The 26478-nt window shown below is 41.4% G+C and overlaps 2 protein-coding genes across 48 annotated transcripts in view; one reads left to right on the top strand and one right to left on the bottom strand.

Moving 5' to 3' along the window:
- Nucleotides 1-13197, bottom strand: part of LOC101105533 (acyl-CoA dehydrogenase family member 10-like) — a 98013-nt gene extending 84816 nt beyond the window's left edge. Inside the window, exon 1 of the mRNA XM_060401223.1 lies at nt 12935-13197. The gene's annotated coding sequence lies outside the window, so the exon portion shown is untranslated. The remainder of the gene's footprint in view (nt 1-12934) is intronic.
- The window catches only part of ATXN2 (ataxin 2), a 99666-nt gene continuing 85431 nt past the window's right edge, over nt 12244-26478 (top strand). For 30 of the 47 annotated variants that reach the window (XM_060401194.1, XM_060401199.1, XM_060401193.1 and 27 more), the window contains exon 1: nt 12867-13150. In XM_060401194.1, coding sequence (XP_060257177.1) covers nt 12936-13150 — 215 coding nt within the window. In that variant the 5' untranslated portion in view covers nt 12867-12935. Of the gene's footprint in view, nt 12402-12685; nt 13151-13203; nt 14233-26478 lie in introns of those variants that run through there. The other 17 variants (XM_060401201.1, XM_060401198.1, XM_060401197.1 and 14 more) reach the window with 3 other exon arrangements.

Raw genomic sequence — 26478 nt, 5'->3', positions numbered from 1 at the left:
GTCATCCAGCCCAGCATTTCGCATGATGTACTCTGCATGTTTATGTTATTTCCTGCCCCTCCTTTTCAGAAACCTTAATGTCAGCAGCCCACACTCATTGTCTAGTATTTTATTTTTTCCTCTTGATAACGTCTTGGAGACCCTTCCTTATTTATCCAAATAGAGCTTTTGCATCATTTGCCACGTGTGCATCCTATTTGGCTGTTGGGGCATCTTACACTGTGTCTAACTGGTCCTCTGCTGATGAGCACTGAGGTGGTGCCTGGTTTTGGTTATTGCAATGCTGCAAGGATTATCTTGGTGCAAATGTCTCTTTGTAACATGGGTACAGAGGAACTCAGATCTGAAACTCAGCAACCCGTGTTCACGCCAAGACTATACTATTTGCTGGCTGTCTCCTTGAGTAAGTTACTTAACCTTCGTGACTGAATTTTCTCCTCTGAAATATGGGGGAAGAGTGGGCTATGATATATATACAATGGAATGTTATTTGGCTTCAAAAGGAATGAAGTTCTGACACATGCTACAACGTGAATGAACCTTAAAGACATCAGCAAAGTGAAAGAAGCATGAAGAAAGTCACATATGCATGGTGAAGTCCCTCGGGCAGTCAAATTCATAGAGACAGAAAGAGTGGTAGGTGTTAGGGGCTTGGGGGAGGGGGAAATGGGTAACGGTATCAGTTTTGGATGATGAAAAAGCCCTGAAAACAGTACTGATGGTTATAAAACAACGTGAATGGACTTGATGCCAATGAACTGGACACTTAAATATGGTTAAAATGGTCAATTTGGGGGGATTTCCTTGGTGGTCCAAGACTCCATGGTTAAGACTCCATGCTTCCACTGGTCAAGGAACTAGGGTCCCGTATGCCACACAGTACGGCCAAAAAAAAGGAAGGTCAATTTGTTGGGTAAACTTTATACAATGAAAAATAAAAAGAGTGGATTGCGAAGATTAAATGACATCATTTATCTGAAGTACTTAGAAGAGAGCTTGGCAGAGCATATCAATACAGATCAAAAGATCAACCCTTGTTATTTGTTGGATGAATTCCTAGTAGAGGATGGTTCTATTATTTCATGTTCCCTTATCCTTTGCAATGAAAAAGGCAGGTTATGGTTTGTATATTTTTGGTCATTCTGCTCCAACACTAGCATAGAATAAAGGGGGTAGAGGTGAGTGTGAGGAGCACCCAGTGGAAGCAAATGAGGGTGTCACTATTACAAAGAAAAACCGACAATATGTGAACCTCCTTGCACAACCCTCAGGGCAGCCTATTCAAAAGCAGTTCACGGAGGTTGCTCCTGGAACTGAAGCAGCTCACGAACGCCAGGCTTTGGTTGGGGGTTGAGAGTTTTGAACCTGCCTCCTCAGTTCCTGGCTATGGAGGGTTTTCTCAAGAGGCCCAGTTGCCACCAGCCATGCCTGTGTTTGGCCATTGGGAGTGGGCCTCTCACCTGAGTCACTCCTGTCTGCATGTAGAACATGGAACAAAACATTTTGAGAGCCAGGACACCCACAGCCTCTCTGGCCCAGATGGCAAAGGTCAGAGGGCCTGGCCTTGAAGGGGATGTGCAGGAACAGGCCACCTGACACCCCGCCACCTCTCCCTTCCCTGGAACCCCTCCTGCCTTACTCTTCCCTGAGTCACACAGGATACAAAGGTGTAAGCTCAGGCTAAGTCTGATTTTTTGTTTGGAAGGAGATGGAGATGTGTGAATGAATCTAGTACTTAATTACTAGAGGTCAGTCTAGAAAAAACCACTCTCAAACCTTGGCATAAGATAGCCTTAGTTAAAATATAATCTATCCACACATTAGGGGACTATTCAGCCTCAAAAAAGAAGGACTTCCCTGGCAGTCTGGTGGTTAAGACTTTGTTTCCAATGCAGGGGGCATGGGTTCAATCCCTACCTTGCAGTGTGACTGAAAAAAAAAAAAGCGAGCGAGTGAGTGACAGAGCGAAGGAAATTCTGACACCTCTATAACACGTATGAACCTTGAAGACACTAAAAGAAGCCAGGCATGAAAGGACAAATACTGTATTATTCCACTTATATGAAGTCTTAAAGTAGTCAGAATCAGAGATAGAAAGTAGACTGGTGGTTACCAGGGGTCGGAGGGCGGGGGGGAATGGGGAATTAGTGTCAAATGGGCAGAGTTCAGTTTGGGATGATGAAAAAGTGCTGGAGGTAAATAGCGGTGATGGCTAGACAACCATGTGATGCCAGTGAACTGCACATTTAAAAATGGCTGAAATGGGGACTTCCCTCCAGTGGTTAAGACTCTTTGCTCCCAATACACTGGGCCTGGGTTTGGTCCCTGGTCAGAAAACTAAGAACCCACATGCTGCAACAATCGCATGTGCTGCAACTAAGACTTGGTACAGCCAAATACATTTTTTTTAATGGTTAAAAGGGCAAATTTTATGTTATATATATTTTACCACAATAAAAAAGAAATAGCCCCAATATCAGAAAGTAAACTAGTGGTTACTAGGGACTGGGGGAAGTGGGGAGATGGAGTGATTGCTAATGTGTATTAGGTTTCTTTGGGGGACAATGAAATGTTTGAAAATGATACTCTAGTGATGGTTATACAACTCCGTATATACTAAAAATCAATGAACTGTACACACTTTATGTGTTTATTTTTATTTATCTGTATGATTTCACTTTTCTTCTTTTAATTGAAGTACAGTTGACAGACACGTGGCCAGTTGTCCTTATCATCTGCAGCTGACATACAGCCAACTGCCAGACATGTCAGTGAGGCCATCCTAGACCATCCAATCCCAGTCAGACCATCCCAGAACGGAAGAATTATTCAGTCAACCGTACAGTCTTTTTTTAATTTTATTTTTTGATTGCATTGGCTCTTTGTTGCTGGGCGAATGGGGGCTACTCTCTAGTTGCTTGGGCTGCTCATCGTGGTGGCTTCTCTTGCTGCGGAACATGGGCTCTAGGCGCTTAATCTTCAGTAGCTGCAGTGGCGGTGTGCTGGCTCAGTAGTTGTGGCACATGGGCCCTAGATGCCCATGGCATGTAGAATCTTCCTGGACCAGAGATCGAACCCATATCCCCTGCACTGGCAGGCGGATTCCTATTCACTATACCAACACCGCTAGGTAAGTCCATCTACCCATACAATCTTAAGAAATTTCTAAAAGTTTATTGTTTCAAGACACTATGTTGGGAGTGGTTTTTTTAACACAGGGAATACTGACTGATACACAAATAATCAAGATGTCTTTAAAAGGATTATGTGACTTAAAAAAAAAAAATCATGTGTCTAGATCATCAGAAATTGTAGTAACAGGATTTCTGAGTCATTTCCAGGATACCAGAAGCTTATCAATTGCTTATTGCTGCATGAAGATTTGTCCTGTATTGACCGTCTGATGACAAATGCCACACGTGCAATGGAAGAGAACCCTGATCAAAGGAGAGTGAAACCAAGTCTCATAGGGCCTCAGCTCTGACCTCCTTCAAGCCTGCAGAAGGCTGGTGACTTACAATAGTTCCCCAAAAGGCCCCTCCCTCATGGTTTCTTGGCTCCAGTGCTTATAAGACCACATCAAGCTATTCACTAGAAGAGAAGTTAGCTTTATTCAATGAGTGGATGCAAACGATGCAAACCACATATGATGGAGATATGTGGGTATGGAAGGCTTGCTGTTCAATCAGTGGTTCCCCCTAGGCAATTTCCCCTTGCCTAGAAATGCTTGGGTCATTAGGGAGTGACCTTGGTCATTAAGGGCCATCAATATGGCCCCTGGCTGGTAGCCATCAGCAGGTATGAATAGGAAGCATATGCCATTTCAGGTTCAAAGAAGCCAAAGTGAATAAACTGAGAATAAGTCTCTATCAAAATAAATCGACTTAGGTTTATTAAGTTCCCGCCATATACAGATGGGCTCTGTACAGGTGGCAGGAGTAAAGGGCTCTACCTGCTTCTGCAGCTCCCATATCCGACCAATATGGCACTTCAGCAGAAAACAGCACAACATGGCAGAAAGGGATCAGCTCAGCTCAGTCGCTCAGTCATGTCCGACTCTTTCCGACCCCATGGACTGCAGCACGCCAGGCCTCCCTGTCCATCACCAACTCCTGGGGTTTACTCAAACTCATGTCCATTGAGTCAGTGATGCCACCCAACCATCTCATCCTCTGTCATCCCCTTCTTCTCCCGCCTTCAATCTTTCCCAGCATCAGGGTCTTTTAAAATGAGTCAGCTCTTCCCATCGGGGGGCCAAAGTATTGGAGTTTCAGCTTCAACATCAGTCCTTTCAACGAATATTCAGGACTGATTTTTAGGATGGACTGGCTGGATGTCCTTGCAGTCCAAGGGACTCTCAAGAGTCTTCTCCAACACCACAGTTCAAAAGCATCAATTCTTCAGCGCTCAGCTTTCTTTATAGTCCAACTCTCACATCCATACATGACTGCTGGAAAAACCATAGCCTTGACTAGATGGACCTTTGTTGGCAAAGTCATGTCTCTGCTTTTCAATATGCTGTCTAGGTTGATCATAACTTTCCTTCCAAGGAGTAAGCGTCTTTTAATTTCATGGCTGCAGTCACCATCTGCAGTGATTTTGGAGCCCCAAAAAATAAAGTCTGACACTGTTCCCACTGTTTCCCCATCTATTTGCCATGAAGTGATGGGACCAGATGCCATGATCTTCATTTTCTGAATGTTGAGCTTTAAGCCAACTTTTTCACTCTCCTCTTTGACTTTCATTAAGAGGCTTTTGAGTTCCTCTTCACTTTCTGCCATAAGGGTGGTGTCATCTGCATATCTGAGGTTATTGATATTTCTCCTGGCAATCTTGATTCCAGCTCGTGCTTCCTCCAGCCCAGCGTTTCTCATGATGTACTCTGCATATAAGTTAAATAAGCAGGGTGACAATATACAGCCTTGACGGACTCCTTTTCCTATTTGGAACCAGTCCATTGTTCCATGTCCAATTCTAACTGTTGCTTCCTGATCTGCATACAGGTTTCTCAAGAGGCAGGTCAGATGGTCTGGTATTCCCATCTCTTGAAGAATTTTCCACAGTTTATTGTGATCCACACAGTCAAAGGCTTTGGCAGAGTCAATAAAGCAGAAATAGATGTTTTTCTGGAACTCTCTTGCTTTTTCCATGATCCAGCAGATGTTGGCAATTTGATCTCTGGTTCCTCTGCCTTTTCTAAAACCAGCTTGAACATCTGGAAGTTCACGTATTGCTGAAACCTGGCTTTTTAAGAATTTTGAGCATCACTTTACTAGCATGTGAGATGAGTGCAATTGTGCGGTAGTTTGAGCATTCTTTGGCATTGCCTTTCTTTGGGATTGGAATGAAAACTGATTTTTTCCATTGGCCACTGCTGAGTTTTCCAAATTTGCTGGCATCTGAGTGCAGCACTTTCACAGCATCATCTTTCAGGATTTGAAATAGCTCAACTGGAATTGCGTCACCTCCACTAGCTTTGTTCGTAGTGATGCTTCCTAAGACCCACTTGACTTCACATTCCAGGATGTCTGGTTCCAGGTGAGTGATCACACCTTCATGATTATCTGGGTTGTGAAAATCTTTTTTGTACAGTTCTTCTGTGTATTCTTGCCACCTCTTCTTAATATCTTCTGCTTCTGTTAGGTCCATACCATTTCTGTCCTTTACTGAGCCCATCTTTGCATGAAATGTTCCCTTGGAATCTCTAATTTTCTTGAAGAGATCTCTAGTCTTTTCCATTCTATTGTTTTCCTCTATTTCTTTGCATTGATGGCTGAGGAAGGCTTTCTTATCTCTCCTTGCTATTCTTCAGAACTCTGCATTCAGATGCTTGTATCTTTCCCTCTCTACATCATACAAAATATCTTACACATTTATGTTTTGTTATTTTGTTTCATTTTTTGATTTTCTGCTTTTTGGCTTAACAACAGGCTTTGGCTTCCCCTCAGCTTTTTAAAGTGTACAGCAAGCTGACTTTACATATGTAGACTTTCCAAAGTGATTACTACAGTCCAGTGTATTAATATATCCATCACCTCACATAGTTGCCTTTTTTCTATTTTTAACAATAGATCTTAAAGATCATTTCAGATCAATGCAAAGATCTACGTCTTTCATTGAACAGCTGAGAATGTTCTGTATTCCACTGTATTTGGGATACCCTACAAAGCATTTAACTGTCTGCCACTGGTGGAGTTTCTATTCTTTGTTCCAAACAACACTGCAGTGATTATCCTTGTACATTCATCTTTTCCCCCTTGTTGCGTCAAGAGGAAGGTGCAGTTTCAGTTTTGATAGGCACTGCCAGCTTGTCTCCTGCAGATGGTGACTTTTACAATAGCCAGTTATTTCTCTAATCAAGAAACAGACAGTAATCTGTGGTGCCAGCTCTCTAGAAGTTTGTATTTGATGAAACCAAGGAAATTAGTTTATTTTTCCAAGACAGCCAGCTTGCACCATCATTATTTCAAACAGCAAAGTGGTTTAGAGTCCAGATGTTGGGAGACACACTGCCTGGTTTTAAATCCCAGCTCTGTCATTTAATGAGTCTGACTTCAGGCAAGGTGACTTAAATTCTCCATACTTAAGTCTCCTCATCTATCAAATGGGAATATAATAATCCTGTCTACTTCATAGGGTGACTGCAGGGTTTGTCAACCAACCTCAGCGCTACTGACATTTAGGGCTGGATAATTCTCTGGTTGGGGCTGTCCTGTGCATTGTAGGGTGTTTAGCAACATCCCTGGTCACTACCCACAATGTGCCAGTAGCATTTCCCCTTCAGTTGTGATATCCAAAAATACCAGTGTCCTCTAGGGGGTGAAGCAAAATTCTCCCCTTCCAATGAGAATCAATGGATCGCTGTGAGGATTAAGTAAATTACTGTACAGAAAGAACCTAGGTCGGAGCTGGGACATGGTATTTGCTATAGAAGGGACCCCATTTATTAACATCATTATCATTCTCAAGCCCTAGCTTACCTTATGGAAAAGAAATGATTTTGAAAATATGGGGGCTTAAGGAAGACAGTTAGTATCTGTTCTACTTCCAAACGAGAATCCAAGTCCCTCTTCTAAGATCATAGGTCAGCCACGTCAGTATTAATTATAGTTTGATCCCTCTAGGGTTCCATTGTAGGGCTCACTGTATCCTGTAGCAAACTAAGACGACTGCATGCTAATGGCCAGCTCAGCTGTCACCGGTGCTGCACGCATCCATTTTAAATCCCCTCCTGCATTCTCCAAATGGTGCATACCTCACATCTTTCGCCTTCCATAAATCTGTGGCCCCTCAAATAACAGGCTGTCCACGAAATTCACCTCCCCAAAGGAGGGCAAATGAAAAAAAAAAAAAAAAAAGGAAGAACCAGAAAAAACCAAAGGCTGAGTTTCTTTAAATTTCTGGCTCTGCATAGCACAAGCATTTCCAGTGAAAAATAAAGAATTCTTTCTTCTGTGTCTATTTCAGCTGGCATCCAGCTCTTGCCTCGTGAATAATGTCACTGCATCATTATTCTGTCCCACAAGGTAAAACAAAACGAGCAACTTAACAAGCAAAAGTGTGCTTGTGTGGAGGAAATGGCTCATTTAAAAGCTTTTCAAATAATGTTGCTGTGTTCCCTACTATTTTGTCACACCCCTCTCAGTTTTTTCAAACCTATGGGAAGGTCGTTACTTTGCACACAAGGTGTGTAAATAATGCCCTCCTGGAAGCATCACACCACACACTTTTTCCTTTTTTAATTGCCTTTAGCCTTTTGGGATTCCTGGAGTGTCTACAAATAGATTAGCCTCTAAGAATTCTGAGTAACCATGGTTAGGAAAAAACACTTGTTTAATTAGCCATGGTCCTATTTTTGAAATTACATCTGCTCTTCTTTTCCTTTTTTTTTTTTTTTAAATGAGGGTTGGTCTATGCAAAAACTTGAAGAGGATGGATTTTCGGGATGTACATTAGTTTTGATTTGAATTAATCTTCCTGCTTTTGAAAGTGAAATCAAGAGTATTGAGTGAATAATGTATCATCATACATTAAACATGTTCAAATGAAGAGAGCTGAAAAGAAATGATTGCAGGGAAATGAATTGCTGGAAATACTGGATCATCTGATGTGTGCTGCTATACTGAGTGATCACAAATCACTCTTCTCATTTCTGCTTTGCATGGCTACATCACTTTTTCATCTCCAAATCCTCAGACTTGATTAATCATTGCTATGTTGAAAATTAAAGGGCCATGTGGCTCACTGAAGGGTCACTGAAAATCAGAAAGCAAGTATAGAATCCACAGGACTAGAGTCCCAAGTTTGAAAGTCTTTATGGTTTTCACTTGGTACTACTTTCATTTCTTTTAAAATTCCATACTTATTTGGCTGCATCAGGTCTTAGTTGTGTCACGTGGGCTCTCTAGCTGTGGCACGTGGGCTCAGTAGCCTCGAGGCATGTGGGATCTTAGTTACCCCACTAGGGACTGAACCTGTGTTCCCTACACTTCAAGGTGGATTCTTAACCATTGGACCACCAGGGAAGTCCCCTTCTTTCATTTCTGAAATAGTGGTTGAAATGGCCACAGCTATTTTTGAAATATTTGAGCAATATTTCTCTATACCTGAACTCTTTCAGGACGACATTCTTCATTGTCTTTGATGACAGCTCCTCAATGACACTTGTTGGTTTTGTTTAAATAGCTGCCTGAAAATCATCTGGGGAGGGGGAAACATTTAAAAATTCAACTTCTACTGGATATACTACTAGTTCCTGACTTCAGCATTTGTCTTTAAAGAATTCTGAATGCACATGGAAATCACAGGAAATGAGAAATGTACTTTTTTTCTAGGGGGGGGGGTTTCATGTGTATTAGTTAGCTATTGCTGCATAATAAGTCATCGAAAAACTTAGTGACTTAAACAACAAAAGAGTTAAAGGAGTCTGGTACAGTTTAACTGAGTGTCTCAAGCACAGGGTTTCTAACAATGTCTAATAAGGTAGACTGACCAGGGCTACAGTCATATCAAGGCTTGACTGGAGGATGATCCTCTTCCAGTCTCACTCACAAGGCTTGTTGGTGGCCATGAGGTTCTCCCTGTGGCTGGAGCCATCAGTTCCCTGCCTTGTAGGCCTCTCCATAGGGCAGCTCACAACATGGCAGCTAGCCTTCTTCAAAGTAAGTGAAAGTGGGCAATCTAATACAAAAGCCACAGTTTTTGTAACCTAATCTTGGCACTGAAAAGCCATAATTTTTCTCCAACTTTTTGTTAGAAGGAAGCCACTAATCTCCTCAGTGAAGGGGATTTTGCAGGGTCTGAATACCAGGAATACATGATCATAGGGTGTCCACTTTAACAGCTGCCTGCCACACTATTTTATCTTTTTTTTTTTCCTCCCCCCAGATTAGTTCTCAGACCAGGGATCAAACCCAAGTCCCCTGCAGTGGAAGCATGGAGTTCTTACCACTGGAACACCAGAGAAGTCCCACATACCATTTTGTCTTAAGGTGGATTATCCTGGCATTTTCTTCTAAAGCTAAAGCCCTCTGACTTCACAGTTGTTAAATAACAATGTCTTCAGAGATCCAGAATTCAAAGGGTTTGCAATAAGCGCTAGTCCTTCATTTTGGATGGTGAGCCTCCTCCCACAAAGAAAAAATAGGAAATTGTGTAGAACAGAATCAACAATAGAGGTTCCCTTGGTTTCTATTTTAATATAAAAGCAGAAATTTTAAAAAATTGTTTTTGGCCTAGTCTCATGGCTTTTAGGATCTCAGTTCCTTAGGATCTCAGTTCTTCGACCAGGAATTGAACCCAGGCCATGGCAGAGAAAGCCCGGAATTCTAACTACTAGGCTACCAGGGAATGCCCAAGAAATCAAATTTTAATGATGAACTCTCAAATACTGCAGATGTGGATGTAAAATGGCACAGTCACTTTGGTGAAGAGTTTGACAGTTACCTTAAAAAAATAAATTTAAAAATTTAAATTTATTATATCACCCAACATTCCATTACTAGGCATCTGCTCAAGAGAAGTAAAAACATATGTCCACAAGAAGACATATGTTTACAATTGTTCATAGTAGCATCATTTATAATAGCCCCAAACTTGAAACAATCAAAATGTCCACCAACTGGTGAGTAGATACACAAAATGTGGTATAGTCATCCTTCAGTATCCTCAGGGGATTGGTTCCAGGAACCATATGGGTATCAAAACCCAAGCATGCTCAAGTCCCCTATATAAAATGGTGTGGTATTTGCATATAATCTATAATATAGACTTCTGATTTTAAATCACCTCTTGATTACTTATAATACCTAATACGATGTGAATGTTAAGGCAATAGTTGCCAGAGTTGGCCAATTCAAGTTTTGCTTTTTGGAACTTTCAGGAGTTAAAAAAAATTTTTTTTCTGGTTGGAGGGGGGATTCCCTAGCAATCCAATGGTAAGGGCTTGGCCCTTTCACTGCCAGGGCCTGGTCAGGGAACTAAGATCCCACAAGCCACATGGCACAGCCAAAAAGACAAAACAAAACCTGTAAAAAAAAAAAAAAAATTTCTTTCATTCCATGGTTGGTTGAATCCAAGGATGCATGAATCCCGTGGATATGCAGGGCCAACTGTATATCCATATAATGGAATACGACTCAGTGATAATAAAGAATAAAAACCCTGACATGCTATGACATGGATAAGCCTCAAAAACATTGTCAAGTGAAAGAAGGCAAAAAACACTTTCTGTAAAATTCCCTTTATATGACATGTACACAGTAAATAAAGACAGAAAGTAGATTAGTGGCTGCTTGTGCTGAGAATGGGAACCAGGAGTACCCCTGCGAGATAGAAATGCTCCAAAATTAACTGTGATGGTGGTATAACTGTGTAAATTACTGAGAAACACTGAATTGTCGAATTTCATAGTATGTAAATCACACTTCAATAAAAGCATTAAAATATAGTTTCAATAATAATAGAAGAAAACCTGAGCTTTCTCAGCATAAATGAAATCAACATCAGGTCTTCTTATTCCGCTTTCTTTTTTGCTCCCACATGTCTGGAATTTGGTCCTAACATTGAATTTTGGGACCTTGGTCTCAGATATGGCTAACTGTCAAATCATTAAACCAGAGAAAGTTGACTGTATTTTAATTATGGTCTCTCCCCCTCTCCCCCAATCCGGCTTTTTAGTTTGTTTCCTTTGGCTTAATTTTTAAAGGATTGTGCAACTGTTGGTTTAAAAAAATGCTCTTTCCTCTCTCAACCTCCTTTTTATCTCAGATGGAAGATAAAATTGATATCCCACTTTTCACATGTTTGCAGAATATGATAACCACTTTTGCCCCACCGACGAGATTAATTTCAATTTGGCTACTGGAAGTTCATGGCTTAATCATTTTCTACATTTTAAAAAATATCTTTACCTTTATCTGACAATTCTGGAAGACTGAGGCAAACTTTAGTTGTTTCTTCCCTATCATTTCCTGAAGTAATTTCAGTTCTTAAAAAACTGAAAAGCTTTTAGTCACTCTCCCCTAAAAGTTATCTGCTTCCAGTTTAATTGAAACACATTAAAAAACATTAATAAATAAATAAATAAAAAGAAAGAAAAGAAACAGGGACTATTGTGCTGGCTACCAGGCTAAGTTAAAGTAAAACTTCTAAATGGGCCAAGGTCTAAAGTTCGCACATTCTTGTTAGGTCTGTTCTGTCTACACCGAAGGAGCCCCCATTATCCATAGCTCTACCAATCACGCACAATTTCCTTTTGAGTCTCATGAATGAGGAAAAAGAAGTTCAAGTGAGGGAAACTGGGTTCAAATGAAGGTCAGATACCCAAGAGAGTTTTCTGGTTAGTGTTGCTGGGGTTGAAAAAGTGGGGAAAAGGTAACCAGATGTGGGTGTCCCCGGGAGGTTGTTCGATTCCAACCGTGTAGGTCTTGGCAAGGAAAGACAGGACGGCCTGTCTTTGACATCTGGCTGACACAGAGAGCCTACCGTGTGTGAGGTGCCGGGGATACAAAGAAAACTATGGCATGCTTGTGTTCAAGCTGATTTATATGTAGCAAGACAGTCTCGTCCTAAAGACACTCGCAGTCCATTTTCAAAGTTGCATCAGGTGGGGCCAAACACGGATTTTCCTAGCAGTCTAAGAACGTTGAAGGCTTGAGGGGGGCGGGGCAGAAACGCTTCGCTTCGGTCCTCTACACTAGGCCCGCCCTTCAGGCGAAGACAGACACGCCCTCTCCGAAGGGCAGACCCGCCTCGAGGAGGGCGGATCCGGGTAGGGCCGGCGGTCGGGGCCTCACCCGACCCCCGCGAACGCGACCCAGCGCGGCGCCCGCTCCTCACGTGTCCCTCCCGGCCCCGGGGCCGCCTCACGTTCTGCTTCCGTCCGACCCTTCCGACTTCCGGTAAAGAGTCCCCACTCCATACCTCCGCGCCCACCCGGCATCGCCACGCGGCACGTCTGTGCCCGACCCCCGATGCGCCCGACGGCCGCAGCTCCTCGGGGCCCCGCGGCGGCTATCGAGCCTCGTCGCTTCGCTGCGGCCAGGTGGCCTGGGCGGCGCTCGCTCGCGCGGCCGGCGCGGCGGGGCGGCGGCGGCGGGGCTCCGGGACCGTATCCATCCGCCGCCCCTCCCCCGCCCGGCCCCGGCCCCCCTCCCTCCGGGCAGCGCTCGCCTCCCTCCTCCTCAGACTGTTTTGGTAGCAACGGCGGCGCGGCCCGGCCCGGCTCCCGGCGACTTCTCGGTTTCGGCGGGCCTCCCCGCCCGTTCGTCGTCCTCCTTCTGCCCCTCGCCGGCCCGGGCGCCCCCCCGGCCGCGCCAACCCGCGCCTCCCCGCTCGGCGCCCGCGCGTCCCCGCCGCGCTCCGGCGTCTCCTCGGCGCGCCCGGCTCCCGGCTGTCCCCACCCGGCGTGCGGGCCGGTGTATGGGCCCCTCACCATGTCGCTGAAGCCTCAGCAGCAACAGCAGCAGCAGCCGCAGCCGCAGCCCGCGGCCGCCAATGCCCGCAAGCCTGGCGGCGGCGGCGGCGGCGGCCTTCTCACGTCGCCGGCCGCCGCGCCGTCCTCAGTCTCGTCGTCCTCGGCCGCGGCTTCCTCCTCCTCCTCCTCAGTGGCGGCGGCTAGCGCAGGCGGCGGGCGGCCGGGCCTGGGCAGGTGGGTGTCGTGCCTCAGCCGCCTCGGCTCGGGGCCTGGACCAGCTCGGGCCTGACGTCCCCTCCCCCGCGGCCCGCACCGCGGTCCCCGCCCCGTGACCGGCGGGACTGGGGGCCTGCAGTGGGGGTGGGGCTCCCGTCTAGAGCCTGGGGGGGTGGGTCGGGTGAGGGGGCGCCGCGGGATCCCTCTGGGAATGGCGTTGTCTCTTGCAACATCCCCACCCCCCGCCGCCAAACGGTCAAGATGGAAGGACTGGGCAGCCTCCCCCTCTCCATTTAAGTGTTTGGGAGGGGTTCACAGGTCTCGGCGATTGTCAGCCCTTGATCACCTTCTTTAAGGCTCCTCCGCCCCCAACGAGGGGATGCTTGGGGACAGCTCCCATCCCCTTTAAATGTTAACATGGAAGGGTCTTTAGGTTATCTGCCGAAACTTGCCAACTCCCCCGTTTGGGAATAACGAGGGAGGGGGGAAAGTTAGGGCAGCATCGTCCCCCCCCCCCCTACGCCCCCTGCCTGTTAAAGGGGCAGCCGCGGGCTTATCTGGAATATCATTAGGGTCTGTCCAGTCTTCTCACCCACCCGCTTCCCTGCCCAGGAAGATATCGAAGGACCGGGTTGAGGTGAGTGGACAGGGAACCCCCTCACCCCTCCTCATTTAAGTGTAAGGCGGCGGCCGGGGGCTCCAGAGCTGCTCTGAAATTGTGGGGCTCAGTGCAGTCTCCTGCAGCGTCCCGTCCTCCCCCACCTAAGGAAGGGGTGGGGAGTGTCCGGCCCCCTCCAGGCCTCCCTCCTTCCCCCGCAAGGCCTCTCTGGCGCTGGTGGTGGCTGAGCCGCATTGCTGTTCTGAGGCCGCGGAGAAGGCCCCTTTGAATAGTGGTGGGCGAGGGCTGGACTGAGGACCGAGGGGGTGGTGGTGGTGGCGGCGGCAGGGCGCGGGCACGCTGTGTGTTTTTCCTCAACCCTTGCCCCAATTTATAAATTTCAAGAGGAGAGGAATCGCAGCAGGAGATACGGTGGGGTTCCGGAAAGCAGAAATGCGGGTGTTTACTTGATTGGTCTTCCCCACTCCCCACCATGACCCAGGTTTGTGGTACAGACTGGAGGCTCAGCGTTGTCTCAGTGACGTGGGTCTGGCTCTGGAGGGGGTGTGTGTGTGTATGGGGGGGGGTTGTCAGTTCGTATTTCACGAACTACGAAAATGCTTAGTGTTCAAACGGAGTAGCAAATGTCAATAGACTCCATTCCATTGTGGCCAGTGTCCTTAACTTGGGGAGTGCCGCCAGAGCTCACCAAGGGCACGCAAGTCCATTTCCCCGGTGCCCCATCCATGTTGCCGGCACTGCCATGCTTCCCTTAGGCCTAGGCGGGGTTGACAGGCTCGGATAAGGGTCCTCCTTAGATCTCCTGGCTTTAGAAGGTGAGATAAGGGGATTTTTTCATGCAGAGTTTTCTTTTTGAAAAAAGGTTTTTAGCAGTCGATTTCCAAACAATTTTCATTTGTGGCAGAAGTTATCCATCAAGATGATTCGGAGTTGATTTTTTAAGGAATTCTGCCTCCATGCGGGGCAATTGGGAACATTGATTTACTTGCTTTCTACCCTACCCACCACCCGTCCTCCCAGTTTCTCCTTTGAAGCATCTACAGATGCTTCCTGTCAAAACTAGTTCAGAAAAGTGGGGGGAAATGCTTATTTTCCCAGTTCTGTCCGTGTAGGGTTCTGTAACTTCAGTTCCCCATTTTCCGTGGCATCCATAGAGAGAAAAAAAAGGAAAAAATTTAAACATAATTTTTATAAAAAAGGGTGCACTGTTTTTTCCTTCTTGGGATCAGATAGGAATCTGGGGATTTCCCTGGTGGTCCAGTGGTTAAGACTTAACCTTCCAGTGCAGAGGGTGCAGGCTCCATCTCTGGTTGAGGAGCTAAGATCCCACATGCCTTGGGGCCAAAAAAACCAAAACATAAAACAGAAACAGTGTTGTAACCAATTCAATAAAGACTTTAAAAATGATCCACATCAAAAATCTTAAAAAAAAAAAAAGAAATCTGGCGGATGTATTCAAACTTGTTCAAATAATTAAAAATTAAAACTTAGGTTGCATATGCTTTCTTAGGCTTAAAAATTATAACAATTTGTTCAAGAGTGGCTTGAGTGATCAAAACTATTTGGAATGTTTTCCTACCACAGATCTTTTTTTGTTCCTTGAGACTTTATAAACATTTAAGATTTAGATTCTTGTTTTAAGTTCTTTTATTTGAGGCATGAATTGTAGCCCTTATTTTTCATTGATAAATGTGTGATGTTTCATTTAATGAGTTGAATTCACATAGTGTGAAATTTTGTTCCTTTACATGTTTAATGTACTTGTAGAATTCCTTTCAAATTTGAATCACTGTTACTGATGTCTTTGTAAACTAATAACAGTTTCTAGAGTTTCTTCAGTTACACTTGTGTGTATCAGCAGTTAATGTGTTTCTGGGACCAAAGGTGAATTAAAAAAAAAAAAAAAATGCAGCCTTGGGTTTGATATGTTTAGAGACAATAAAATATTCTTGAAAGTCTAGAAGTTCATGTCTGCTTTAAATAGTACTACATTTCATCATATTTGACCTTTTTTTCTGTTGTAAATAGTGGATTTTCTTGGCTTTCAAAAATTCTCTTTGTCATATGTTTTAAAGGTGGCTGTTTTCTCTTAGAAAGTTTGATTATAATTTTACCTTAATCCAATTCTTATTTTTGCCACTTTGATTTTTATGTAGTTTTAGTAATTGTGTATGTTATTTTGTATTCAGCTCTTTTCTTTAACACCACATTATGAATTTTCTTAAATTTTTGCTCAACCATTCTGTTGTGGGGATTTGGTCTTCCACATTTTTTGCTATTGTAGATAGTGGTGCAGTAAGCATCTTTTTATTAACAGCTTTTTCCCTTGGTCTAATTATTTTCTTAGAGAAGGTTCCCAGGAGTCGTTTTACTGGGTCAAAGGGCTTCAAGATTTTATGCTTGGTAGTGCCATAATTCTCTTCAGAAGACTTGTGTGTTCAAGAGGTGGCTCTTTTTTTAGAATGGTTTCTTCGTAGGTTGTTGAACTTTGGGGGATTTTCAAGGGAAAAGTTGGATTTACTGTCAAGTGCATACACAATTTAGTGCTTTTGTTATCTGTTTATCTTGGAATTCAGTGTCTCTGAGGATTTAATAATGTATGTGAAAATGTCTTGAAAATTGGTAATACTCAGGAGGATACATGGTATAACTATTGGGCTGATTCTCATTAGAGGAATGACAATCTTGAGGACCTTATTCTAAAACTTTTTCGTTTTTTTGGTTAACCTTCCTCATTCATCTCAAAGTATTTTTTAATCAGCTGCTAGTTTATGATTGAAGTATTTTTGGTAACTTTTTTTTAAATTTCATAATACTTTTGGGAATTATCACTAGTTAAACCTTATCTCTTTCTGTTCCACATTCCCTTCCCCAGTTTTAAAAAAGAAATATATATGTGTGTGTATGTACATAGATATGGATATGAGTTTACAGTCCTATTACTGTATTCCAGATTCTAAGTAACGGGCTTCCACGTTGGCTCAGTAGGTAAACAATCTGCCTGTATTGCTAGGAGACAGGAGACAGTGGATTTGATCCCTGAGTTGGAAAGATCCCCTGAAGGAGGAAATGGCAACCCTCTTCAGTATTCTTGCCTGGGAAATCCCATGGATAGTGGAGTCTGGCGGGCTACAATCCATGGGGTCACAAAGAGTCGAACATGGCCGAGCACTTAACACGTTACTAGAATTTCTTTGGATACAGGATTAAGTGTAAGTGAAAATTTTTAGTAATTTTCAGTTTAGGACATTACTGCTTCTTTCTCTTAAGGTATTGTGATTTAGAAATTATGCTGCAGTTCATTGTAATTATTTATCATGTTTCCTTTTAAATATTGGTGAGATTTTCATGTCTTTAAATTTCTTATAGAAGAGCCTAAAGAAAACTGCATTCATTCAACACGTAGATTCATTGAAAATCTATGTACAATAGAGATGTAGGTGCTTGGGATATTTATAAAAGAAAAGATAGCTCTCTGCCGTTGTTTACTTTGTTGGGTCGCTAAGTCGTGTCCAACTCTTTCGACCCCATAGCCTGTAGCCAGACTCCTGTCCATGGGGTTTCCAAAGCTGGAAAACTGGAATGGGTTGCCATTTCCTTCTCCAGAGAGTTTTCCCCACCTAGGGATCATACCGTTGTCTCTTCATCTCTTGCACTGGTAGGCAGCTTCTTTACCACTGAGCCACCTAGGAAACCCTTTTACATTCTGATGTGGCATATTAAGGGAGTGGGGGGGAAGAGAATGGGTTGCAATTCTAAATGGATCAGGGGAGGCCTTGTTGAAAAGATAACGTTTGAACAAAGTTTTGAAGGTATGGTAGTTAGCCATTTGCTTTTAATCAAGATTAACTAATCATATGGCGCCAATTGTAGTTTATAAGGTTTAAACTGCATCATCCTTTGCTAATTCGTTCTTTTATGGGGATATTGATGGTAGTCAAATTTGAAATTAATCCAGAGATAATATAGATGGCTGTTAAATGAGGTACATTTTTGTTTTTTAGTTGGCTTTTTAATTTTACCTTATCAGTTTAATTTTCATTTTAAATATCTAGAGAAAAATACACTTAAAAATTTTTTTTATTGGTTAGATAGTATCACTGACTCAATGTATATGAATTTGAGCAAACTCCAGGAGATAGTAGAAGACAAGAGCTGCAGTCCATGGGGTCGCTAAGAGTGGGACATGATTGAGCGACTGAACAACAGCAAGTTGATTTACAGTGTTGTGTTAGTTTCAGGTGTACAAATACACTTTTTAAGATTTGGCAAAAACCTACAACAAATGGGTTATCTTTGACAAAGGTAAAAGTAAGACTGTAGTTGCTTACACATTTTGCATTCTGAAAAGTCAGCACAGTGCATGCTATCGGCCACCGTGCTTCTCTTTTGGTTAAATGTAAATTTGTATTTTCTCTGTTTCTCTAATTAGACAGTTATACTTTTACACAGGGGATGTTAACTCATATCATAGCTATTTAATAGACATATGTTTCAACTTAAGGGAGTTTTTTTTTTTCTAAGTTGTTACAGCTGTGTTAGCACTTATTTTCATCATTGCAGAGTGTGCTTTTATACCTTGAAAAGGATTTTTAAGCTTTCATAAAATTTTTTCCCCTAGAAATGTAATTTTCTATTTTGATGAGATAGTAATAGTATTTTGATATCATATTAAAGGTTTAAGCCTAAAGAAAACCCTATCTTTGTATCTATTTTAAATGATTGTGACTTTGATGGAGATACAGTTTATTAACAGGTCTACCTGCTACTGTATCTTTTTAATTGAAAGTACTTGCCTTTTTAAAAAAAAATACATCTGGGTCATCTATGACTGTTAACCATACCATTTTAAGAGGTCCAGACAGTGATCTTTTTAAGGAAGATTGTCATTAAGAGTAGATTGCGCTTTCCTCTTGAAGTCTTTTTGCCTCCTAAGATGTTAGACTTCAAAAATAAGGATATATTCATCAGAAAATTTACTGATCAGTGAACATGAAGCTGGTATCAAGCTTTTGAAAGGTTGTAGCACCTAAGTCTAGAATTTGTAATGTAGACATTTTTGATACCATAACCTTTACTGACATTATTTATGATTAGAAATAGGTTGAGCTGTATCTTAATTTTTCTATGTATCCTTAAAGTTTAATTTTCTACTAAAAATTTTTCTTCTCTCTATATATATTGCGAGCACACACACATATTGCTTTGGGGCATTCAAACATGTATAGAATGTGGTCCACACTGCTTACAATAGAGATGAGAGATGTACTTAAACCATTGTCCAAATCAGATTTTCTCTTGAAATTGAGAAAGTCCTTGTGTATTTCCTCGTTTGTATTTGAAAGTTCTGTTGTTTATAAGTTGAAAAACTGTGTTTTTAAAAAAGTGCATTTTAAACGCTTAATTGTAGAAGAGTGCAGAGGATTTTTTTTTTAAGTCCAAATTCATTTATTTAGCATTTAAAAAAATTTTGAACACTATTTATTTATTTAGTTAACTGTGCCAGGTCTTAGTTGCAATATGTGGGATTTAGTTCCTTGACCAGATATTGAACCCAGGCCCCCTGCATTGGAAGCATGGAGTCTTAGCCACTGGACCCCAGGAAATCCCCCCTGAATTCCTTTAAATTAAAATCTCTCACAATCTTTTTTTGAGATAACCACTGTTAGAAATTTGGTGTATGTCTTTTCAGACTTTGTGAAAACTGTTTTGGATTCAAGAGTATATATTGTCTTTGTAAATATTTTTTTCCCTAAATCAAGATTTTAGAGCATAACAAAATAACAGAAAATCTTGTCTTAGAAGGCAAGAAATATTAACCTTTGAGAGGTTAGGGCACTTGCCCAGAGCAACATATTTGTAGAATTTTGTTATATCTCCTTCACTTTCAATAAGTGCTGCTGCTGCTGCTAAGTCGCTTCAGTTGTGTCCGATTCTGTGCGACCCCATAGACGGCAGCCCACCAGGCTCCTCTGTCTATGGGATTTTCCAGGCAAGAGTACTGGAGTGGGGTGCTATCGCCTTCTCTGTCAATAAGTACAGACAGAGACATAAACAAGATCATGCTGTAGATTTAAAAGAAAACAGCCACAGTCAGTTTTTGCCTCTCAGGATATGTTTTGTAACCTCGATCTTGGCTCAATGAAATAGAACGTCTGTTTGCCCATCTTTTTAAAAAAATACGTGATTCTGTATATATGTGGTGTAAAATCTGCTTAAATGTTAAATCCGTTGTTTTGTTATTTTTAGTAGTATAGTATTGTTACAAATCTGGGTTGTTGATGAAAATTTACCACAACTGTTAATCTTAGGCTTTATTTGCTTAAAATTATTTGCAGTTGTATTCATGTGAAAATTTGAAATTCCTTTTAATTTAAAATAATTCTTACGTAGCTTGCTTATACTTTAAGCCTTGAACTTGAGTCAAGTTGCTATAAAATATCAGTTTCATGCCATGATTAGTAGCTAGCAGCATTTAGGGAACTGGATAAAATGGCATGCTATAATGGACTCTTTGTAATTCTCATCAGTTTTGTGGTGCATGGCTTATTTTTACTGAGTTTCAGAACTTCAGAATGTTGTCCTCTTGAAAGTGTTACCTTGAGAGACTATCTACAAGTGTTGTCAGTGTCAGATATTTTTGATTGTCACTTTGTTCATATTGCCTTTTATAAGTTGTATGTTAAAAAATACTCTTAGAGGTAATCTTTGTAAATAATCTAGAGTAATCCTGATTATAGTCTTAGTTTTTAAAAAAGAAAAGTCTTGTTTTGAATTAAATTGTACATTCTTCTTTTGGAGCTCATAAACATTTTTTGTGGACCTTGGGTAGTTAACTATTTTCATTCCAAAACACACTTGAAAATAAGGTAGAGAAAAGACTTAAGGTCTTTATGTTGAACCTTGTGCCGATTACAGAAAGGGGAGCACTTCAGGGTGTCTTCTCACTTCATACATGGTTCTGCTTTGCTTGTTCTTTTTATATGTATATTTACGTGTGTGTGTATAATTTTGTTTATTTTTGGCTGTGCTGGGTCTTCATTGCTAAACACAGGCTTTCTCTAGTTGTGGCCAGCAGGGGCTGCTCGCTAGTTACTGTGCAAGGACTTCTCATTGCAGTGGCTTCTGCAGAGCACTGGCTGTAGAGCTCTCAGGCTCAGCAGTTGTGGCACGTGGGTTTATATGTCCTGCAGCATGTGGAATCTTCCAGACTAGGAGTTGAACCTGTTTCCCCTGCATTGGCAGGTGGATTCTTAACCACTGGCCCATTAGCCAAGTCCTTTCGCTTGCTTTTTTGATTTATAGATTGCCAGCAAGTAGAATGTTTTAGGGGCAAACATTGGTAGCAATGAGAAGTAATAATAGTATGATAGGAAGTTAAGAGATGGGAAAATAATAAAAAATAGACACAAGACCTCAAAAGTTTATTATCATCATGGGTGTTTTGACTATAAATTGGTAACTCCATACTTTTGTACACCCCAGAGGCATTACTACTATTTTATGGCATAATATAGTTAATTGATGTGCTCCTAATGGTGACTCATAAGACAAGGTTAAATTGTTTTTCATCTTTGAAAGGAGTATTTCAAACTGTAGGTGATGAACACTTAGTAAGTTGTAAGATCACTTTAGTGGGTCATGACAGGCCTTTTAGAAACATTTTTTTAAAGTGCAGTGCACTGTAGTATCTTATTCTAAGGGTGAGAATTATTTTAAGGAACATTTCAATTACTGTATATATACTGTGTTACAATTTAAACTGTAACTTTTCATTAATGTAGTCAAAGTCACTGATTTAGAGGCACTGAGATACAGTAAAAGGATTGAGAAAAGGGTTTTGCCGTTAATATCTACACTAAAGTTGCCAGATTTAGCAAATGAAAATACCGTTAAACTTGCATTTTATTAAAAAAAAAAAAACAGTTGATTTACAATGTTGTGTTAGTTTGAGGTGTACAGCAAAGTGATTCAGGCATGTGTATTCTTTTTCAGATTTTTTTTCCTCATAGATTATTACAGAATATTGAGAATAGTCCTCTGTGCTGTACAGTAGGCCCTTGTTGGTTATCTAGTTTATATATAGTGGTATGTGTGTGTCAGTCCCAAACTTCTAATTTATACCCCCCCAACTGGAATTTCTGATAAACAACCACTAATTTTTTGGTATAAATAGGTCCCAAATTGCATGGAACAAAATTATTTATTATCTGAAATCCAAATTTAACTGTGTATCTTTTATCTGATAACCCTAATCTGGACTAGAATTGGAGTTCATCCCCTCATGACTAAAATTTAAGTTCTGAGGACTGCAGCTTCATTTTGTTCATGATTGTGTAGTAGTCTTCTGAACCATGATTGACACTTAAGTGGTCAGATGGTTGAGTAAACGAATGGGAAAGTTACTCTCAGGCTCAGTTTCTGTACTTATTAAAGCGGGAAAGAATACCTTCCTTAAAAAGTGAGATTCTGCATTTTTATTATATTAATACATTGACACATATTAAGCTGTCAGTATTTTATGCTTTTTGGGTCACTCCCATGTATTTGTGGGATATTTATTTCTGTAACCAGGAGTCAAACCTGGGTCCTTGGCAGTGAAAGCATAAAGCCCTAACCATTAATAAGCCAGGTAATTCCCTCAGTATTTTAGAATTACACAGATTTGGAGTTGGAAGTGACTCTGGTGAGTTTTTAGTTTTCATTCTCTTTACTGTTGTAGAAATTAAGGCCACAGACATTATTTGCAAATATTCTCTCATCATTGGCTGCATAACTGACTTTAGAATCTTGTTCCCTCTTCTCTGTATTAATAATATGTTTCTTAAGAATTGTTTTCAAAATTTGATACTAATTTAGTATTCTAAGGAGAAATCTATCTATCTAGAAAAAGTTTCTCTATGTGTTCCAATTAGACTTTGCTATTTTTTGTTTTCTGACATATAAGTGGCAAAGTGTCTCTTTAGTCCTTTTAACTTAGGAACTGAAATCCAAAGTGAAGTTCCTCTGTTTCTCCCGGGCATGCTTTTCCTTTCTTGATCCTTAATCCGGCTGGCAAATAGGTTTCACTTTGTCTGTTAATTGTGATTGATAGGTGTATTGTTTGGAGGATTCTGAGATTTCATTTGGCTTTAGAGAAGAGATGTAGATAGAGAAAGGGGGTGGATTGAGTCTTTTTATCATGGTCACCAGAGGGTATTTGCTGACTGTAACTTAGTAAACTTCCTGATTGGTTACTTCATGGCCAGATACTTCCCGCATACTCCATAGCCATGAGAATTTGTCACCACCTCAAAAAAAAATAACCCTCTCCTAAACATCTTTAATTGTGTACTGTTTCTGTTAAGAAACTTTTAGTGGCTCTCATTTCCAGCTGAATCACATCCAGACTATTAATGAATAGCATGTTAGTCAAGCCCCTCCACAGATTGGGGATGCTGTATTCTCTAGAATAAATCAAGTTGTGTCAGTCTAGTTATCTTGTCCTCCTAAGCATAGGTTTTTGAAGGCTTAGCCCAGATTCTCTTTTGCATGGTGTTTCACCATATTTGCCCTAGGAAGATGGGATTCTTCCTGTGCTCCTGTAGCTTTTGACAAGTTTCGTTCCTGTGGTATTCAGTGTATGGTGTCTTTTTATTATTATTATTATTTATTTGGCTGCATCAAGTCTTCGTTGTGGCACTTGTGCTCCAGACTGTGTGGGCTCAGTATTTGTGGCTCGAAGGCTTCATAATGTTCCATGGCATTATGTTCCCCTACCAGACATGGAACCCGTGACCCTTGCATTTCAAGGCGGATTCTTAACGACTGGACCACCAGGGACATACCATATACAGTGTCTTGTATTTAAGTGCAGCAGCTCCTTCACTTGGCAGGCTTTCTCCTTAGGATGATCTCTGAAATGGAAGCAGAGCTACACCACAGAACAAAAGTGGGTTCATCCCACCAATAGAGGGCTTTTTTTTTTTTTTTTTTTTCCCATTTTGGGGAGGGGAGTGGGTTTATGGTCAGTGACCTGTGTCATTTTAAACTTCTCTGTGTTTGTTGTGTTTGAGCTTAGTTTGTTGTTGTTAAAGTTGTCATTTTCAGAGAGAGCAGCAGCAGTGAGGATTGATAGCTCCAGTCAGAAGAAAGCACTTAATTATGATAGAAATGAGAGATTTAAAAAAATAAGTAGTAGGAAATGATAGCTTGGGATGAGACAAATTATTCTGAAGGACAGAGAGCAGAAAGTACCATGCTTATTGAGTCAGTAATAATCAGCTAAAATTAAAGAGAATTAGTGGATGAAATGGAAAAACTTCTAAGTTTTCAGGGAGTAGTGTTAATTTGGGAGAAGACTAAAGTAGTTAAAATGCTGTTGCTGAAATTTTTGTAGACTTAAAAACAGTGATACAGGTTTACAGTTCATTGAATAAAGAGTCTAAGACATTTCCAGTGATAACAGAAAAGATTATTAAGCAATTGTCTTTTGGGAAAAGATGCCAAATAGAATGTTCATATATTGGGTCTTTAAGTGTTTAAACTTTCTCCTGTCCATTTTGGACTTAGGATCACAGGGATATGCAGAAGAAATTTTTAAAATTTCATTGCTCAGTGTGCTGTGGTTTAGCTTAAATTGCTAGACAGTTATTGTAGTAAATTGTATTTTAATTAGACATACTGAAATAAAATTTACAAAAAAGAAGTTCACCCTTTTTAGTGTGGAGAGGAAAATGACAACCCACTCCAGTATTCTTGCCTGGAGAATCCCATGGATGGACTAGCCTGGTGGGCTACCTTTCATGGGGTCACAAAGAGTCGGACACGACTGACTGACTGACTAACACTTTTTAGTGTATAGTTCTTGAGTTTTGAAAAACAGTCATAAAACTACCACCACAATCATAGTATCAGCCCATAAAGTTTTCCTTCATTTCAGTCAGTCCCCTTCCTCCAAACCTGGCAATCACTGATCTATTTCCTAACATTTTGAAAGTGAAAGTCATTCAGTCCTGTCCAACTCTTTGCGACCCCATGGACTATATAGTCCATGGAATTCTCCAGGCCAGAAGACAGGAGTGTCTTTCCCTTCTCTAGGGGATCTTTCCAACCCAGGGATTGAGCCCAGGTGTCCCGCATTGCAGGTGGATTCTTTACCAGCTGAGCCACAAAGTTTTGTCTTTATACAGCCTTTTGTGATTGTCTTCTCTCATGTAACAAAATACTTTGAGATTCATGTTACTGCATGTAACAGTTTCTTCCTTGTTGAGTAGTATTGTACTGTATGCAAGTACAATGGTTGTTTATCAAATCATAGACTTTTAAATTGTTAGCAGTTTTTGGCTATTATGAATAAAGCTGCTGTGAATATGTACAGGTTTTGTGTGGTCACAACACTTTTATTTCTCGATTAAATACATAGAAATGGAATTGGTAAGTTGTATAGCAAATGTTTATTTAATTTTGAAAGTAATTGCAAAACTTCTAAAGTAACTGATTTTTTTTTAGGATTTTCATTTGTAAAGTTCATTTTTGGCTGTGCTGGGTCTTTATTGCCACACACACGTTTTCTTTAGTTGCAGCAAGTGGGGCTACTCTCTAGTTACAGTGCATGGGCTTCTCATTGCAGTGACTTCTTGTTGCAGAGCACACGCTCTAGAGCATGGGCTCAGTAGTTGTGGTGCATGGGCTTAGTTGCCCATGGCATGTGGCATTTTTCTGGACCAGGGATTGAACTAGTGTCCCTTTCATTGGCAGGTGAATTCTTAACCACTGGACCAACAGGATAGTCCCAGTAACTGATTTCTAATTTCTCTAATTTCTTGGCAACGCTTGGTATTGTTGTTCAGTTGCTAAGTCTTGTCTTGACTGTTTGTGACTCCATGGACTGTAGTGCGCCAGGCTCCTGAGTCCATGGAATTTCCCAGGCGAAAACTGAAGCGGGTTGCCATTTCCTTCTCTAGAGGATCTTCCCGATCAAGGGATTGAACCCAAGTCTCCTGCATTGGCGGGCAGATTCTTTACTACTGAGGCACCAGGGAAGCCCAACACTTGTTAGGCTAGTTTTTAATTTCAGTTATTCTGGTGGCTATGTAGTGATATTTCATTGTGGTTTGACTCCATTTCCTTATGCCTAATGATATTGAACATCTTTTCATGTGCCATTTGTTTATTATCTTTGGTGACAAGAAACTATTTGGGATCTAACTTCTTTGAAAGTAAAGGAACTTCTGTATTTGCGTTGTCTGCCTTGTAGATTTAGAGCATCTTGAGGACAGGGACAAGTGCTTTGTACTACTATGTATACATAGTAAGTGGTAGATTATTTATTGACTCTATGAACATTGGTTTCATTATTAAGCAGATGAATTTACCCTACCAAGGAAAAGTTGTCATCTCAAATGGAATATGGCATTTATTTTATAGGCAAACCATAACTTTTTGAGTACCTTGTGTTTGCTTGATTCTGGGGAGTACAATGGTAAATAAGCTAGATGCGGTCTTTCCCTTCCTGGAGCTTATATACTATTATTACGGGAAACAGGGCAGAAAGTTCAAACCTTTGATTCCCCACAATATGTTTGAGTTGCTAATGCTTACTTAATATGCTTCTGCTGCTGCTAAGTCACTTCAGTCGTGTCCGACTCTCTGTGATCCCATAGATGGCAGCCCACCAGGCTCCCCTGTCCCTGGGATTCTCCAGGCAAGAACACTGGAGTGCGTATCTTATAAAATATTGGAAGGA

This window comes from Ovis aries, chromosome 17 (assembly GCF_016772045.2).
Source record: "Ovis aries strain OAR_USU_Benz2616 breed Rambouillet chromosome 17, ARS-UI_Ramb_v3.0, whole genome shotgun sequence".
Taxonomy (NCBI): Eukaryota; Metazoa; Chordata; class Mammalia; order Artiodactyla; family Bovidae; genus Ovis; species Ovis aries.
The sequence above is the reverse complement of the archived record's forward strand: the minus strand, read 5'-3'. Positions and strand labels throughout refer to the sequence as shown.